The sequence below is a fragment of the Podarcis filfolensis genome, assembly GCF_964270895.1.
Source record: "Podarcis filfolensis genome assembly, chromosome: 3".
Taxonomy (NCBI): Eukaryota; Metazoa; Chordata; class Lepidosauria; order Squamata; family Lacertidae; genus Podarcis; species Podarcis filfolensis.
The window spans coordinates 82,033,529-82,050,078 of record NC_139606.1 but is presented as its reverse complement, the minus strand read 5'-3'; the positions used below and the strand labels follow the sequence as shown (position 1 = coordinate 82,050,078).

At 38.9% G+C, this 16,550-nt stretch overlaps 1 protein-coding gene across 2 annotated transcripts in view; it reads right to left on the bottom strand.

Annotated features, from left to right (window-relative positions):
- Positions 1-3,290: 3,290 nt before the first annotated feature.
- Positions 3,291-16,550, bottom strand: part of CRIM1 (cysteine rich transmembrane BMP regulator 1) — a 127,686-nt gene continuing 114,426 nt past the window's right edge. For both annotated transcript variants that reach the window (XM_083604242.1, XM_083604243.1), the window contains 6 exons: positions 15,011-15,226; positions 13,480-13,701; positions 10,921-11,115; positions 9,681-9,803; positions 7,579-7,766; positions 3,291-6,135 (listed from right to left, as the gene is read on the bottom strand). In XM_083604242.1, the coding sequence (XP_083460368.1) occupies positions 5,959-6,135; positions 7,579-7,766; positions 9,681-9,803; positions 10,921-11,115; positions 13,480-13,701; positions 15,011-15,226 (1,121 nt within the window). In that variant the 3' untranslated portion in view covers positions 3,291-5,958. The remainder of the gene's footprint in view (positions 6,136-7,578; positions 7,767-9,680; positions 9,804-10,920; positions 11,116-13,479; positions 13,702-15,010; positions 15,227-16,550) is intronic.

Here is a 16,550-nt window from a genome sequence, read left to right as displayed (position 1 = left end):
GAAGTGAGTGTGCGGCACTTTTTAAGGAAAGGGTGCCATTACACATGTGCAGAGTGCGGCTGTCCACACTTTCTCTAAAATAAGGGGGGGGGGGATTATTCTTGCGCATCTACGGACATCTTCCAGGCAAGAGCAATCAAGTATGATTTTCAAACAAGATTGACTCCATAACTCTTATTTAGAAAGTTAGTAGTTCCATGTGAGTTTTAAAATGCATGTATCGATTTCACTTTCCATTGCCAGAACTCTAAACATAGTACACACAACTTTTTAAAATGTGAGGAACACTTGCTTCCAGTGGCATGCAGTTTTCATGCCTCTACAAATCAGTTTAACTTTTAATGATAAAAAATGCTTTCTTATGATTTTTTTTTTAAAGGATTCCAACCAACAGACCAAATGAAATAAAATAATTTCAGCCAGGGCATAGCAGAACATAGTTGCAATGCACGGTTCAGAACTGAAAATGACATGGCTCATGTGCAGAGCATGGCATTAGGGTAATCATAATTGGCCTCTGTGTTAGGAATACTATTTTCCAGATTTGAGGAAGGATGTAGAGTCAGTCACTGTGATATTTAAACAGGCATAGAGACCAAACTTTTCGTTTAAAAAATTCACTGACAAACTCTCAAAAAAGCAACCTCTAAATAATAGTGACTGCATTTTCATGCATTCCTTTGCATTCAAGATATGCTGAACTAAAACTAGGAGAGAGGCTTGTTGGAAGCAGATCTACAAGCTTGGTGGATCAGGGGAATGCTGTGGACATAGCGTATCTTGATTTCAATAAGGCTTTTAAGCATCACTTAAATCCTAAAATGAGTGGTGGGGATGAACTTCATGGATGTCCTCCAAAATGTTTGCACTTCTCCCTTCCAAAAAAACAAACAAAAACATTTTGCTTCTCAGTGAGTGACTGTGAACATGTACAGAACACCTTTTCTAGTGGATGGGAAGCATCTAAAAATATGTATCTGAGCATAGAGTCCATGGGTAGCCAACTTGGTGCCTTCCAGGTTAATGGATAGAACCTTCCCTACCAAGCAGAGAGGCACTACTTCACACAACTGATTGAGGGTGTCATGGAAAAGCAGCAATTCATTAACTATTTAATTTATTTCTATTTTAGTACCAAGGAGGGAGGAGAGGTGCTTGTGGGATTTTATGCCTCAGCTGTCATAATAACTTGATAGCACCTTTATATGCAGAGTCATATGCAGTTCTGCTTCTTGACATATGCAGGTGTAGGAGTGAATGTGCAAGGTAGATAGATGTATTGCTGCTGTAATGGGCTGGATGAGAGCTAATAACCTGAAGCTTAATCCATACAAGACTAAGGCAATGGTAGGGAGTGGTTCCTGAGACTGAATGGAGTGGATTTTGTCTGCTCTGGATTGGGTTACACTACCTCTGAAGGACTTCTGGATCCACTACTGTTGCTCAAAGCTCAAGCCTTGCAGTGAGGTGCCTTCCACCATATACCCTGCATGGACAAGCAGTTTAACATCTGTTGTCTAGGCTCTGGTTAGATTACTGCAATGCATTATATGTGGGGCTGCCTTTGAAGTTGTTTTGGAAACTGCAGCTGGTGCAGAATTCAGTGGCCAAATTGCTGATCAGGGAACGATGGTCCAGATGTTTGGACCATTGGGCTCAATTCATAGTGCTGGTTTTGACCTAAAAAGCCTTATGTGGCTCAGAACCCCAATACCTCAAGGACTGCCTCTCCCCTCATGAACCAACTTGGAGCCAGTGTTCCCTTTCCAAGGCCCTTCCACAGGGTGTGGAAAGTGGTGACATGAGAACAGGCTTTTCAGTGGTGGCTCCCTGCTTGTGGAATGCCTTTAGGCACCAGTATGGACAGCTTTAATGTGTTTTTTCGTGAGCTAGTAAAAATGTAGATTTTACCTTTGTATATGCCAAAGAGCGAGCTGGCAGTAAATTACAGAGTTCAGAGTTGGAGAAAACTTTTATCAGCAGAAACACAAACTGCAGAGACAAGGCCAAGTGTCGGGCCTAACAGCTGCTCCTCCCCAGTAGGTCTTACTCCATGAATCAGTTGCTGAGACTCACCACAGCTGTCAATAAGTCCACTCCACTCCAGTGCTTTTTCCAAGAAAAAGTGCCTGTGTGTAGCCAATCTCTCCTCCACCCTTTCCATGCCTTTCCTGGTTCTGGGAGATTGAGGGTGTGGGGAGCTTGTTGCAGCAGGAGAGGGGATACCTGTGACTTTTCAGCAGCCTGACTCATCTCTGCCTCGTTCTCACCTCCTTCAGCTTCTGCATCTGATTCTGGCCTTCTTTCTGCCAAACTCTTAGCTCACTAAGCCCTGTTCCCTCTTCAACTTCTGACACCTCTTCCCATTCTTCTCCCTCGTCTCCAGCGTCATCCCATCAGTGTTCCATGGTCTCCAAGTCTTCTTCCCTTGGTGGTTCTCCAGCTGGTTTCTCCCACCATTCTTCTGCGTCCAACCAGTTCATGACAGTACAGCCCTCTAGTTTATTTGCACTCTCACATCCCTCTTTGGCCTCCATCCAGACCACCAAGAAGCACCATCAGAGTTAAAGGAAACATTCCAGCCAGGTAAAAGCACTCAAGAGTGGGGCAAAGCAAGACTGGTAAGGGGCATGGATTTGGAGGTGTTGTGACATAAAGAGAGCTTCAAGGGCTAGGCAGAGAGGCCTGGAGTGCTGCATTTGGCCCCTGGGCCCAAATGTCCCCGCATACAGTGACAACAGTGGCAGTTGGGGTCCTATTGGTTACATAAAGATACTTGCTGTCCCCCTGTGCCACCCCCTTCCCATTTTTGTACTAAAATGCTCTCAATCTCTTTAACAATTGCTGCAGTGCCTGGTCAAGTAAACATTTTTGTCATACATCAGTATTAAGTGGCATACCAACAGAATGAAGAGTAATGATAGAAAGTTCTGCATATGTCACAGTTAAGGATTATGTTAAGGATATGAATGCTTAAGTGTTGGTGAAATGTTTGGTACAATTCTTCAAAAATAAAGGGGGAAAATCCCCCCAAACATCCCAATATGGACTGAGCATGCTTAGTGGATACAAAATCCTGACTGTTGGAGGAAGGAAAACAGAAAACTGCAGTCAATATATTGGTATATCCTAGCGGAGCGCATTGTTTGTTGGAATCGTGAACAGGAACACTACACTGCAACACTGTGGCAGCAGGTTCCACTGTATACCTTTTTTGCCACAATGTAACTGGGAAACAATAAAACACTAAAAGATGTTAAAACACAACACAGAAGAAATCAATTAGAAACTTATGAAAAGTTCATCAAGTTAATTTTTATTGTGCTGCCAAGAGCCAAATTACAAGAAACCGTCTTACATTTTAAAAAGTAAACAAGCAATCTGCCGAATTGCAGTGCACTCCAAGTGCCACATATGCATCTATTTATTTTTTTTCAGAAAATTATCTGCATTTCTCTTACAAGAGCACAACAGGAACCAAAGTAAAAGAATGTAATGGATACAGCACATAGGATAAATAATATCTTCAAAATAATAATAAAATAATAATAATAATAAAATAATAATAATAAAACATTTTACACCATGTCCTATATCCTGCTAATATTTCTCAGAATATGGCCTTGATTGTAAAATAAAAGCAAGCATTTACAATTTCTGGATAACGACTGCTTACTCTTATGAAAGGAATGGATGATTTATCTTGACAGAATCTGGGTAATAACTGGAGAGTAACATTTGTTTCAGTGTTGTCATATGAGTATAAAATGCTGGGGGGAGTGACTACATTTTTTCTTTGTTTTTTGGAAACTGAATTTATAAACAGAAAAAATGTTGAGCCTTTATGATACACCTATTTTTCTCTTTGATGCAAACAGCTAGAACACTTTTTTGATATTCTAAAACAAGACATTTGTTAATCTTCGGATTAATAAATTAGGTCATATAATAAATTAGGTTTTTCAGTTTTAAAGTTCAGTAACCTCTGACCAAGTATTTACAACAATACTTGAGAGTTCCTTTACAAAAAATACATTTTCTTTTCACATTAAGCATACTGGGTATCTGTGTCTTATGACAAGCAACTGTAAAAGAAAGAGGCATACACAAATGGGCAGTTAGTATAAAAGTGCCAAGACATATTTGGAAAAGTTAATGTTGTATGATACAGTTAAAAGTTACGAGTCAAGCTGCAACAAACTTCCAGCTAGTTGTAGACTGTACTCCAGTAGTTGTTTCAAACAACTGTTTTCAAATATATCCAAATGCTGATGCAGTTAAGTTGTGGAACTGATGAGTGCTGCCTGTATGTTATCAGTGTATCTAGCCAATGCATTGAATTAACAGCCTTTTTAAGGCCATGCAGGAAAAGAAAAAGGAACACACCCTGAAATGTAGCAAGTAGCAAGAGCAATGCTTACTGCTAAAATTGTGCACATACTGTACACATATGCAAACACAAGGGCACGCGTGCACACACACTTGCATACTCACACTTTCAAATCAAATAAAACTAGGTAGAATGAGATACTCTCATCTCGTCTTTCCTAAACACAAATGATTAAGCAAAAATGTGGAATGCCTGTGTTTCTGTTCTGGGTAAAATCTCAGTTAAAAATACATTCAACAGGGGAAAATACAAAATTATACTGATATATACTGTATATATAAATACCATATATATATACTGTATATATACATATATATATACACATATATAGTGTGAATATGTGTGTATGTATACACACAGAGATGTATGTATACACATACACACATATATACACACACAGACATACAAATGCTTTGTTTCCAGCATAACTTTATTTACATAAATATTTCTATAAAGCTAAAGTTTTAAAGAAGCATGATCTCCTTTCTTTCTGAGCTTCCAAAAAGGTGCTTGAGTAATATACAATTAAAATTAAGCAGCTTCCTAGCATGGAAGTTGTTTCTAGTCTGCATAATCAGTAACAGAAAAAACCCTTAACATGATTAAAAAAAAAAGTAATCTGAGCAAGATCTTCATCCAACTAATCTATTTCTTTTCCTCCAATGAAATATCTTTGAACCACCTGAAATTGATACACAATGGTAAAAGAAAGAAAAAAAGACACACACACACACAAAACACACACACACACACACACACACAAGCTCTGGAATCAGATGGTGTTTTTAACTTTCCCTCCCTTTCTCTCCCTCGCCACTACTGTTGTCAAAAGATCCAGTGCTCATATCAGGAATTATACAGGCCTTAGCCACTTGCTGATTGCAAAAAAAAAACTTGACAAACAGCATCAAAAGGAAAAACAAAAAGCAGCACAAGGTATAATTGTACACAGCTTCAATAATTCACCCTTTGTAATTCTGCTTTAATGTTTCCCTCACTATGTCATTAGCTCTTGCAGCTTCTGATCAGGTAGAAAAACATAGTTGCAGCTATACCACACCTGTGATGTGACAGGTACTATATTTTTGTAGCACAGCTGAAAAAAAAACCCAGACTTGGTTATTTAAGTTCAGGTATGGTTATGCTTATACTTCACTGCAATAAATGCTATTTTGGAGTGATAGGAAAAAAGCTATATTCTTATATTGTTTGACTCCAAGTCAAGCTGACCAGCTTTTCTTCTTTGAGGCTTCCTGTTATTACCACTCAAACTCAACCCCAATTTCCCCTTTCCAAACAATCTCTATTACTATGTTACAAGCAAAACATCTTAACAAGTTTTAAAACTTTGGTTCTAAGAAAACACTTGGTCAGTTATCGCAAGGAGAAATGGGAATGCTTGTTCTGGCACACTGCAGGAGTCAGAGCCCATCCCAGTAAGGTCTTAGAGCTGTACATGAAGTCACAAATCCAATACAATCCACTAAGCAAGTGCACAATTCTAGTTTTATCTTAATAGCAGACTCAGTCTTTGTTTCTTCTTAACTTCTTTGTAAGGGTGCAACTTCTCACACTGTCTGATAGAAATTATCTGCCTGTAAGTTGTTCTGTTTTTGCATGCTGTAGAATCCACTGTATCTTGAGTCTGGGTCAGCAATTCTGAGCATCCTTTGAGAACTGTCCACCTGAACCATAGTTCCTTTCTTGCAGTCTACGTACACCAACTGATTGTTTAGACAAGAAGGCTGTTGGAATATAGAAAGGCAAAGAATAGGAAGTCAGGATATATACGAGCTAGTAGTCTTTGCCACATCTTTTGGTAGAGCATTTCATAAGTCAATTATGTGCTGTGCGGAACAGTGATTTCTTTAACTTAGGAAGCTGGCTTTTACGAAGTCAGACAATAGCCCAACTAGCTCAGAATTATCCATAATGACTGGGAGATGTTAACCAAGAATTCACACAGGAATCTCTCCACCCCACCTGGAGGGGCCAGGAATTGAATCTGGGACTTTTGCATACAAAGAGCATGCTTTACCACTGAGTTGTGACCTGAACCTACTGCCAACAAATTAGCTCATGCTTTGCATGTAAAAAAATCCCAGGTTCAATCCTAAGGATCTCCATTTAAAAGAATTGTGTAGCAGATAAAACCTGGAAGAGCTGCCATCTGTCAGAACAGAGTAGATAATATTGGACAAGATAGACAAATGGTCTGATTTGGAATCAAACGGCTTCCCAGGTCCCTGTGATTTATATGAATGCAAGTTCTAGCATTGTGAGCATCACTGTAAACCATAATAGTTGGTCCCAATAAAGATTGGAATCAAAAGCTAGAGAACACAATCCAAATAGCAAAAGGACACTCAGTTAATTTGCATGCACAAAAGTGACCAAGGGCTCCATGAGTCCATCATTAAGATCCTTCACAGTGTACTCCTACTCTACTTCTTCAGTGTATCTGAAGAAGTGTGCATGCACACGAAAGCTCATACCAAGAACTAACTTAGTTGGTCTTTAAGGTGCTACTGGAAGGAAAAAAATTTTTTGTTTTGACTATGGCAGACCAACACGCTACCTATCTGTAACTACTCCTACTCTAGTGAATAATGGCAAGCAGAAAGGATTCAATAAGTACCTGATGCAGCCTTTGGCCACAAATGAAGGACTCTCGGCTACCTATGATAAGTAATATTAAGGGCAGAAGGGAAAGCTTTATTTAACAAAGGTTGCAGCTGCATCTCTTTATCTATCAAGGCCCAGGCAAGCGTTGATGTTTCAGACCTTGAACCTACTAGGCGGCAAACTCTAGATCAGGCATCCCCAAACTTGGCCCTCCAGCTGTTTTGGGACTACAACTTCCATCATCCCTAGCTAACAGGACCGGTGGTCAGGGATGATGGGAATTGTAGTCCCAAAACATCTGGAGGGCTGAGTTTGGGGATGCCTGCTCTAGATCTTATTTGAACTAGACCCTATACAATATGGGGTGTAATCTAAAACATGTTCAAAGGGAACAGCCATACAAGACATTAGTATTTGCCCTCCTGCCTTTTTGGAGCTTTCTGCCATCCCTTTTCAATTTTTGTTCAACTGTCTTAGCCAGTTCAAGAAATCATGCTACCTGTTTATACCAAATGCAGTACAAGAAAGATGGTTTAATGCCTAAATATATGAACTCTATTTACCTTTGTTGGTGCTCTGTAGCAGGATACTGGTATCCACTGCTTTTTCTGATTGATAAGTAGAAGTGCTATTATAAGAACGAGAGCTGTCATGATGGGCACTGTCACCCAGGCAAGAGAACTAAGAGATGCCTCTGTACTTGGTTGTGATCCTCTGGCTTCTCTATAATCCCCCTGAAGATGACCCATATCTGAAAGGTGTGAATAAGCATGTTGGTAATGAACAATTAAATAACACCCCTAATAGAGTAGCAGAACAGCTCCATCATGCCACTATTTTTAAAATCCCAAGACAAGACACCATAACTGCTACCCTGAGTAACAAGAATTCTACACTTTACCCTATCAAGTTACCTTGGATATGCATTATCTTAGATAATAATATGGCACGTAACTACAAAGTGAAAGAGTACTATAAAATTACAGTAGAAATTACAGTAGAATGCATGAAATATTTCCATGGCACTAAAACATCCTATTGAAGACATGGCAAGGAACTGATTCTGGTAAAGTCCATAATGTTCGAATCCAACATACCTAGAGGATCACCTCTTCTTCCTTACTCTTTACAGTAGGGGTGGGTAACTTTTGGCCCTCCAAATATTATTGGGACTGCAGCTCCCAATTCCCTGACTACTGGCAGTGTTGGCTGAGGTGGACAGAGTTTGCAAATCCAACATCTGGAGAGCCACAGGTGCACTACTCAGCCTTTTAAATTGACCATCATCTTGAATTTATCATTTTACACAACACTGTGACCACACTGTTGGCAAGGAAGCCCCTCCAGTGAGGGATGGCTCAACGCACCTGCCCAAACAGTAGGCAGAAGCTACTAGCAGCAGCAGCCCCCATACAATGGCCAACAGAAAGCAAAGCACAGTAATCTCAGGGGCCATGGAATCCTGAGCTATCCCTGATGTCATCAAGTGACGGCAATGGGCCCAATGCAGATATCACTGTTCCATAAGTAAGTCTTAACTGGGACTAGATATTTCTTATAATTTATTGGCATACTATTTTGAGAAAATTGGACAGTATTCATAGTAGTCATTACATTATCTGAACACATATGACATTGGGATGAACCCAAAGAACCCGAAGCTCAAACAGAAGACATTTCTGCTTATATACAGGAGAGTCACTAATTTTATGCTCAGCTTCTAGTCAATTCCATCCCACTCCACTCTGGAAGGTATGTGGCAACCCACTTTGCCGGTATGCATTCTGCTTTGCCGGTATGCATTCTGTAACCATATTTTCCCGTAAAATCTGCATAATGCAACCAGGCATTCCTTTTGTTCTGTGTTGCTGAATATTTATAAGGGGGTGCCTCATGGCCTTTGCCTTATGCTTAAAATTTTCTGTAGGAAGCATACAAGTTAATAATCATTTGTTTAATTTGGTAAATATGTTTCATGTACATATATGTTTCTCCTGCCTGAAAGAAACCGAAAGTATTAGGCCTATGTATATAACCTTTGGTCAAAAAAACCTCCCCCCACCTTTTTGTTTACTTCAAAGGAAGCTTTCCTTGATAAGGATGAGTTTTGTCTAATGCTCCTTGAAAAAGATGAGTTACTGAAAGCTTTATATACATTTATATTCATTGATCCAATTCCAGTTTAACATCCTAACAGAATTAAAACCATAGTTAGAATTGCTTGAAGTTTGTTTTTTTTTAATGCAGCAACTACACTGATTACCCCAAAAGAAATAATCCTTGTGTTTATTATCTGCTTTGCCTCAGGTTGTTTTAATCTCATGAAACCACATGAATTTAGAGGCTATTCCTATTGTCTTATAGGAATAAGACAAATGTGAGATATGAGGTTGATTGGAAAGGCATCTACAATAGATGATGTGGGGGAATGTAGACTAAACGTACAATGCTTGTATCAATATAAGCAGAAACTCCTAAGTAGTTGGATGTAAAAAGAGAAGAAAAAAGAAGACTAGCATCGTGGTAGATACTGGACTTAGGCTCTGTAGTGAAACCTGGTTCTCTCAGTCATAGATAAAAGTTTTTTAAAATACTCCAAAAAGTGATTTTGAGGGGGGAAAACCTTCCAAGCAGCCTCTGATTCATGACATGAAATACAATTTACCTCTGTGGATATGAACAATGTCATTTTCACTGTGTGTAGGCCAAACTGGTGCTTCCAGTTCATTATCTCCTCTATGATTTGTCTTCTCAATTGGAATGTTGGTAGGTTCAGGTACATACATTTCTATTAAAAAAAGAAAATTATCAAAGGAACTTATAGCTATTAAGCTTCATCCCTTACATTTCCTGCATCTTAATGTTTTACTCTATCCTGCCCACCTACTGCTTCTATCATGAGGCCAAAGTAAAACTAAGAAGTGTTTGGGATACCTTTTGATACTTCAGTAATGTTTTTCTTGATATTTTCTGGCACATTTGTTGTTCCTGAACATGACCAAGAAGGTAATTTTTTAGTCATCAAAAATAAAATAATTTAAACAAAGGGCTGTTCTAAGTGTATCACTACTGGAAAAAGGCACAAAATGTAGGCTCATGAGCTCTTCTCTCTTCCTCCAGTACAGCTGCATGGAGGAGACTTGAAAAAGTTGCTTCCTCTTTAACAGCAGCTGTAATTTATTGTTAGATCCAAAAAGGGCAAACTGTGGTTCAACTACAGCTTATTTTCAAACAGTTGTGCCTGAGAAGACAAAATGGGTAGGTGTGTGTGTGAACCTATGGCTACCTAATGTTAAATCACAGTTTACTTAACATCTGAAATAGGCCAAATAAAATACTGTAGAACAAGCAAAACTTAAAAACTGTGTTTGATATAAATAAATAAATAAATAAATAAGGCATTTCTGTTTATTGAAGCATATTTGAATGGCTGAATTATTTGTTCTGAGAGAAAACAGGAAAATATTCATTTGCTGTATTCCAAATCCTGATTCAAGATATATTATATCTGAAACAAAAACAAAATGTTTACTTAATCCTCGGTCTAAATCAGGCACCCCCAATCTTCGGCCCTCCAGATGTTTTGGACTACAATTCCTATCATCCCTGACCACTGGTCCTGTTAGCTAGGGATCATGGGAGTTGTAAGACAAAACATCTGGAGGGCTGCAGGTTGGGGATGCCTGGTCTAAATGATACCAGTGGTGTCGTCTTATCTTTCTCAATACAGTAGCTAGATTGTACGATAGTTGCTGGGAAGGTCTCAAAGGAGACAGTTTGGTTACCAGTACGTCTTGCAATCCTGGATTTGCATAGTATTTGCATGTCTAGGCGAAGTGATTATCTATTTTATGCATGTGCAAAATTCCTGATAAACGCTTAACATGAATATGAACATAACTTACCTGGACACATGGGACAGCAACTTCCTTCCACGTTGATGGGCTCCACACAAGGAAGAGGAGGGCAACTGACTGTGGAGCAAAGGGTCTGACCCTGCAGACAGTAGCAGTGTGTGCAGCTATCAATATCCCAACGCTCTTCATCTGCGTATGTTTTCCCATTAAAGTGACACACTGCCTTCTTTGATGTTGTGTCTTCTGTTGAAATAATATTGCCACAATTGGGAGTTTAGAAAGCCATTTCAGAGTAATTGAAAAAGAGAAACAAGTGATTATAGACCCTGCCTTGGGACTAGATGATTTGTTGTCGTCGTTGCGTGGCAGGTTGACATTCTGCTCTTGGCTGGAAGCATCTGTTTACTGCTAATCAAATAATATATAGCAGGTACTGAGGTTCCGTTATGAGGAGAAAGGAATCAAATAAATTTTGCAGATCTTCTGAGATCTGAATTGTTCTCTTCAACTTTTCCAGTTAGTGAGAAATTAAAACATTTTTTGTGTTAACATTTTTCAGTTTATAAAATAGATAATGTATCTATTTAATGTGGTGTTGTGACTGGAGTATCAATACTAACCAGCAAAATTAGAGTTAAAACCTTTGCTCAGTTAGTTATGAAGTCATTAGGTTAGTCTCCTTTTTCTGCATTAATTCCTCCTCTGTGAAATGGTAATAACAGTCTGCCTTATACCTGATAAGCAAGTATAACCTGATAAGCAGTGGAAAGACTTAAATGTACTGGAAAAAAATATTAATGGAGCCATTATGCTAAAACCAACACTGGTTTTACTTAAGCTACCTTTAGTAAAATAAGTCCACAGTTCTTATTTCTCTTGGTTTCCAATGAAATTCAAAATAAAAACTATATATGTCTATGCTTAATGCAACTATTGTTTAATTATATTTTAAAAGTTTCAGAAACTCAAGCAGAGATGCATGAAACTTCTCTAACAAAGCAAACCAAAACCACTCTTATTCTGGGCTGGGGTATTTGGCTTAGGTGATCTTTTGGCATCCCACCAGCTGCTGGGCAGTATTATGTAAGGTTCCTCCCAGTCGGAATGGTATGTTCTGAGGGCAAGAAGTGGGCAATGGATGCCAATATGGTATCACAGCCATTGTGTGACAGCACCAGACACAATTGTCTCGCCCTTTCCTGAACTGCAGTCACAACCCTAAATTGCTAAAATCAGTAACTTTAGTAACTTTATGAATTATTACTTACAATGTTTTCTATTTACTACATTTTAATTCTAACTTTCCTCTAAGATGCTCGCTGGGGTGCACATGATTCCTCCATTTTATCCTTATATCATGGTTCATACATTTCTGGGTTACTGGATCATTTCTAGGATCTTCCCTATTCAGAAATTGCTGAGGAAATATTTCAGTATCCAGGTTAGGGGATTACTCTACAGTGAACAACTAGGATGGCATGATTTGGGTACTGACTTCTATGTAGTGTGGGGAGACCTCAGTGGAAGAGGGGTGTTGAAGAAACACAATAACCTGAGGCTTATTACAGATGTGATGGGATTAAAATATCAGCCAAATGACCCCTAGATATTTTGGACTACAAATGCCATCAGCCTCAGCATGGCCAATGGTCCGAGGTGATGGGAGATTTAATTTAAAACTTGTGACACTAGGTTGGGGAAGGCTGTCCTGGAGTCTGGACGTTAAAAAATTCCATCAAGCACTCAGCCACAACCTTCACCTATCTGTTAAAAAATCTGTTCAGAATCTTGGTCTTTTGAATATACATCTGCCATACTGAAGGCATGTAAAACACTGGCTGTTCCCAAGGCTCATTGCTGAGGGAGGCACTTTTATGTGCATCTGGTCTCTCTTCTGCACAGTAATTTTATGCTGTTGACAACAAATAGAAGCCAAATGCATGGTATCGAACCATGGACTGTGCCAGGATGAGTGGGATCAAAAAAACACTGTTTCAATGTGCAGTGCTGCCAAAAATAGGAGTGTTTGCATATGTAATTCTTTGTATGCTGGGGTGGGGGCAAGAGTTATTATAAATTAAATCTGTTTCTAGACAGAAGAGGGTCCTTTTAATAGCTAAAGATAATCTTTTTGCAGCAGATTTTCCTTACTAAATAAAATTTAAAATAAGAGATTAAAGGATAATGCTACTGCATTAAAAACCAACCAACACCATTTAATGTCTAGATGCACCCTTCAGCTCCATTGGCACCAATGAAATACAGTTTTCAGTTAAGTCAAGTTCCACTGCTTTTAGTGGGAGCAAGGCATGACTCATTATGGCTGGATTCTGGACTGATGAAAATAAGAACCTGTTTTGGCCCAAAATGCAACAACACATTCTCAATCCTATGAAATACTTTCATGTTAGAAGATGACATACATAAAAATATATCTGCTAATAGTATTAATAAAAATAGTATCACTGTTCTCAGCAGAAACAGCAGGATACACCAGAAATAAAGCATAGAAGTCAAAGGTGGTAAAAACTGAGAAGACACCATGATATGGAGTAACTGATTAAAAGCCCTCCTATCACATCATTCTTTCCCCTTTTCAGAACTTACCTATACAGTAAGGACAACACTGTCCCTTTCTCAAAACAGGTCTGTCACAAGATACTGGAGGGCAAGACTCAGAATAGCAGCTGATTTCACCATCCATGCAAATGCAACTGGTACAAACATTGGGCTTCCAGGATTCAGCAGTCAGGAAAATATCACCATCATCATTTTTGCAGTAGCTGGGCATGCTCTCGTTGCTTGACAAGGATGGCTGAACCGGCTCATCTAAAAATATAAGCATGCAAATAAGCAATCAAGACTTGCAAGGCCCTGCCTATCCAAACCAGTGGAAAGAGTCATCCTGTTAAATGAATGTCCTCCAGTCCACTCAGGCAAAATCTAGAAAATGACTTTGGTGAGCAATTTAGTTCTCAACAGTTGCTCTCCTATCTTTCATAGTGTAATTTTTATTTAAAGGCTTATCTGCACAGTTTTTTTGTGATACAAAGTACATACAAGCCATGAAAGATTTCTGAATTTTGGCAACTTTACCTATCACACAGTTCCCTCATTCTTATATCACTATAGACTTGCATTTGGAGAAAAAGAGGTACAACTTTGAGATAGCATTATGAGAAAGTACAGCTAGCTGTTAATTTAGTCATGCCCGTCAGGAAGTTGATCCACACATACCTTCCCTGAATACAAAGGCTGCACTACTTCTGGGGCATGCTTAATCAACAGTAGTGGGTCTCACAAAGTTAAAGGAGCAACTTGGCAAGTACAGAAAATTTACCCGTAATTTTATCTGTATTTAAAGTTAAAATTAAATTAAAATTAAAACTTTTTTTTTTTTTAAAAAGAGGACTTAAGTCTGAAGTGAATTTTTGCTGGATTAAGAAGCCCATCACTGATGCTGTTTACAACACTTTTTCAGGAAAACACATTTTAATACCTGTTTTGATGAGAGAGTTATAAATAGTGAGTTGTATCCAATGAAGCTTTCCTGTTCATGCAAGGACTTGTGCTTGCACAACTGAACCTCCCCTCCCACCATGCACCCTCACCACCTACAGAAGGTCAGGGGGTGGGGTGCCCAGGGAGGGGGAAGGGAAGTTCTGTTGAGCAAGTCAAAGTCCTTGTATGAAGGGGGCAACATTCTTGGATATAATCTAGTATTAGCACTGTGCTTTCAAATAATGAATTGTACAAATATACTAATGAAAATTCAGTTTGTCAGAATGTCGGCTCTAGAACAACCCATAGTAAAAGTTCTGCATCATAGTAAATGAATGTCTAATTAAGCCAATAACTTTTCAGTAATTCTTGTTAAGAACGTCTTGATTTATGACTGAATATCTGCATGCTGGCTCTCATACTTCCTGTTAGCCACAGGTTATGCTATCTGTATCAGAGCTTTCAGCCCTACTAAACACTTCTTCTAGCTTCACAAACTTTTGTTCAATAATTGTCAGTTTAGCTTACTTCTTGCACACTTTAACGGGGATTAAGTATCATATTTTAGAACAGCATCCTGCATAGAGAGAACAAACAACTGGGAAGTGTATGCTGAAACCTGGAAAGTAATGCTAACCTGGGCACTGAGGACAACATGAGTCCTGAGTACGGGAGGGGTTCCGACAAAGAAGAGGTGGGCAGACTTCCGTGTCACATAAAACTCGTGCATTATGACATGTGCACTGTGTACAAGTATCAATATTCCACGTATCTCCTTCCAAAAAATACTCTCCTCCTGGAACATAGCAGATGGTTGGACCACTGAGTTCTGGCTTCTGCACAAGGGATTCATCTGAGGGGGGAAAAGAACCCCAAAACAAAGTAACAGAAAATTAGACTCTGCGGAATTCAAGCAACACATTAAGTTTTGCAACAATAGATTTATGAACCTGTTTATGCATAGATAACATGTAAAAAAAAATATAGTACAACATTATTATGTTAAAAACCCAGTTTCCTGTATTTCATCAGCAGTGCGATTGAGTAACACTATTTTTCCGCATGCTATCTCATATGTGCCAGAGCGAAGGAAATTTAAACTAACTACAAATCACCAGTAATGAATATTCCATATAAATAAATGTAAAACGAGGCACAGAATGTTACCATGGCTACCAGTCTCACAACAACTTTAGAATACCAATAACATAGCTGTCCTCGGTCCTTTTTCCTTACACAACTGACCTTCGAAGTTTGAGAGAATTATTAGCAATATGTCAAGATCACAACAGTAAATGACTATTAAGAAAATGTGTTTTTAGATCATGTTTCTGGACAAATGCCCATCCAAAGTAGCTTAGGGGCAAAACAAAAGATCAAACCAGGGCTAAATTTAAAACCTACAAATCAATCCTTGACATGAAAATCGACTGAGCTTCCTCACACCATCTCCCCCTTTCCCTGGGTCAAGCATTTCAATACTGTACTGCACAAGACTTCTATATGCAAGGAGGGTAATAGTAGATTCCTTCCTTACTTCTGATTTCTGAGTCAGGTCACACGGAATAACCGTGTTTCCTAGAAAGCTTAACCCTCTCATCTTCAGTGATCTACTTTTGTCCATAATTTTTCATGCTACTTTTGTCCTTTCACTATAAAACCACAGTGGGCAGCAACTAGACTCTTGCATGCTACTTATAACCTCGAAACAGAGCACAGAAACCTTGCTAAACCCAACACTTTAAAATTGTCCCCCATAATGCTTAATGTGCTTTTGGCACACCTGATAGCTGCTTGCAAGGTATACATTTGAAAATGAACACAGCGTGAAAATGAAATATACAGATTAGTATTCAAACCCTGACCTAAATTCTGGGCTTGAATACAAATTTGTATTCCAGTGCTCCAATGGTCAAGTATAATGAGAGTTGCAGTTAGCCATCACTGCTTTAGGCACAGGCTAACACATACACACAGTGATTCAGATTCTGTTATGATTCAAGAAAAAGCAATAGTTTGTAGTGATGTTTGGGTTAGTTTCCTTGCCACATCAGGGTGAACTCTGTGCATAGAGTATGAAATAGGTGAACATATGCAGTAAGAAAAAATACTAACTCAACTAATAAATTGGATTCAAAAGTCACTGACAGGTTGGCAGCAACTGGGACAGAATTTGA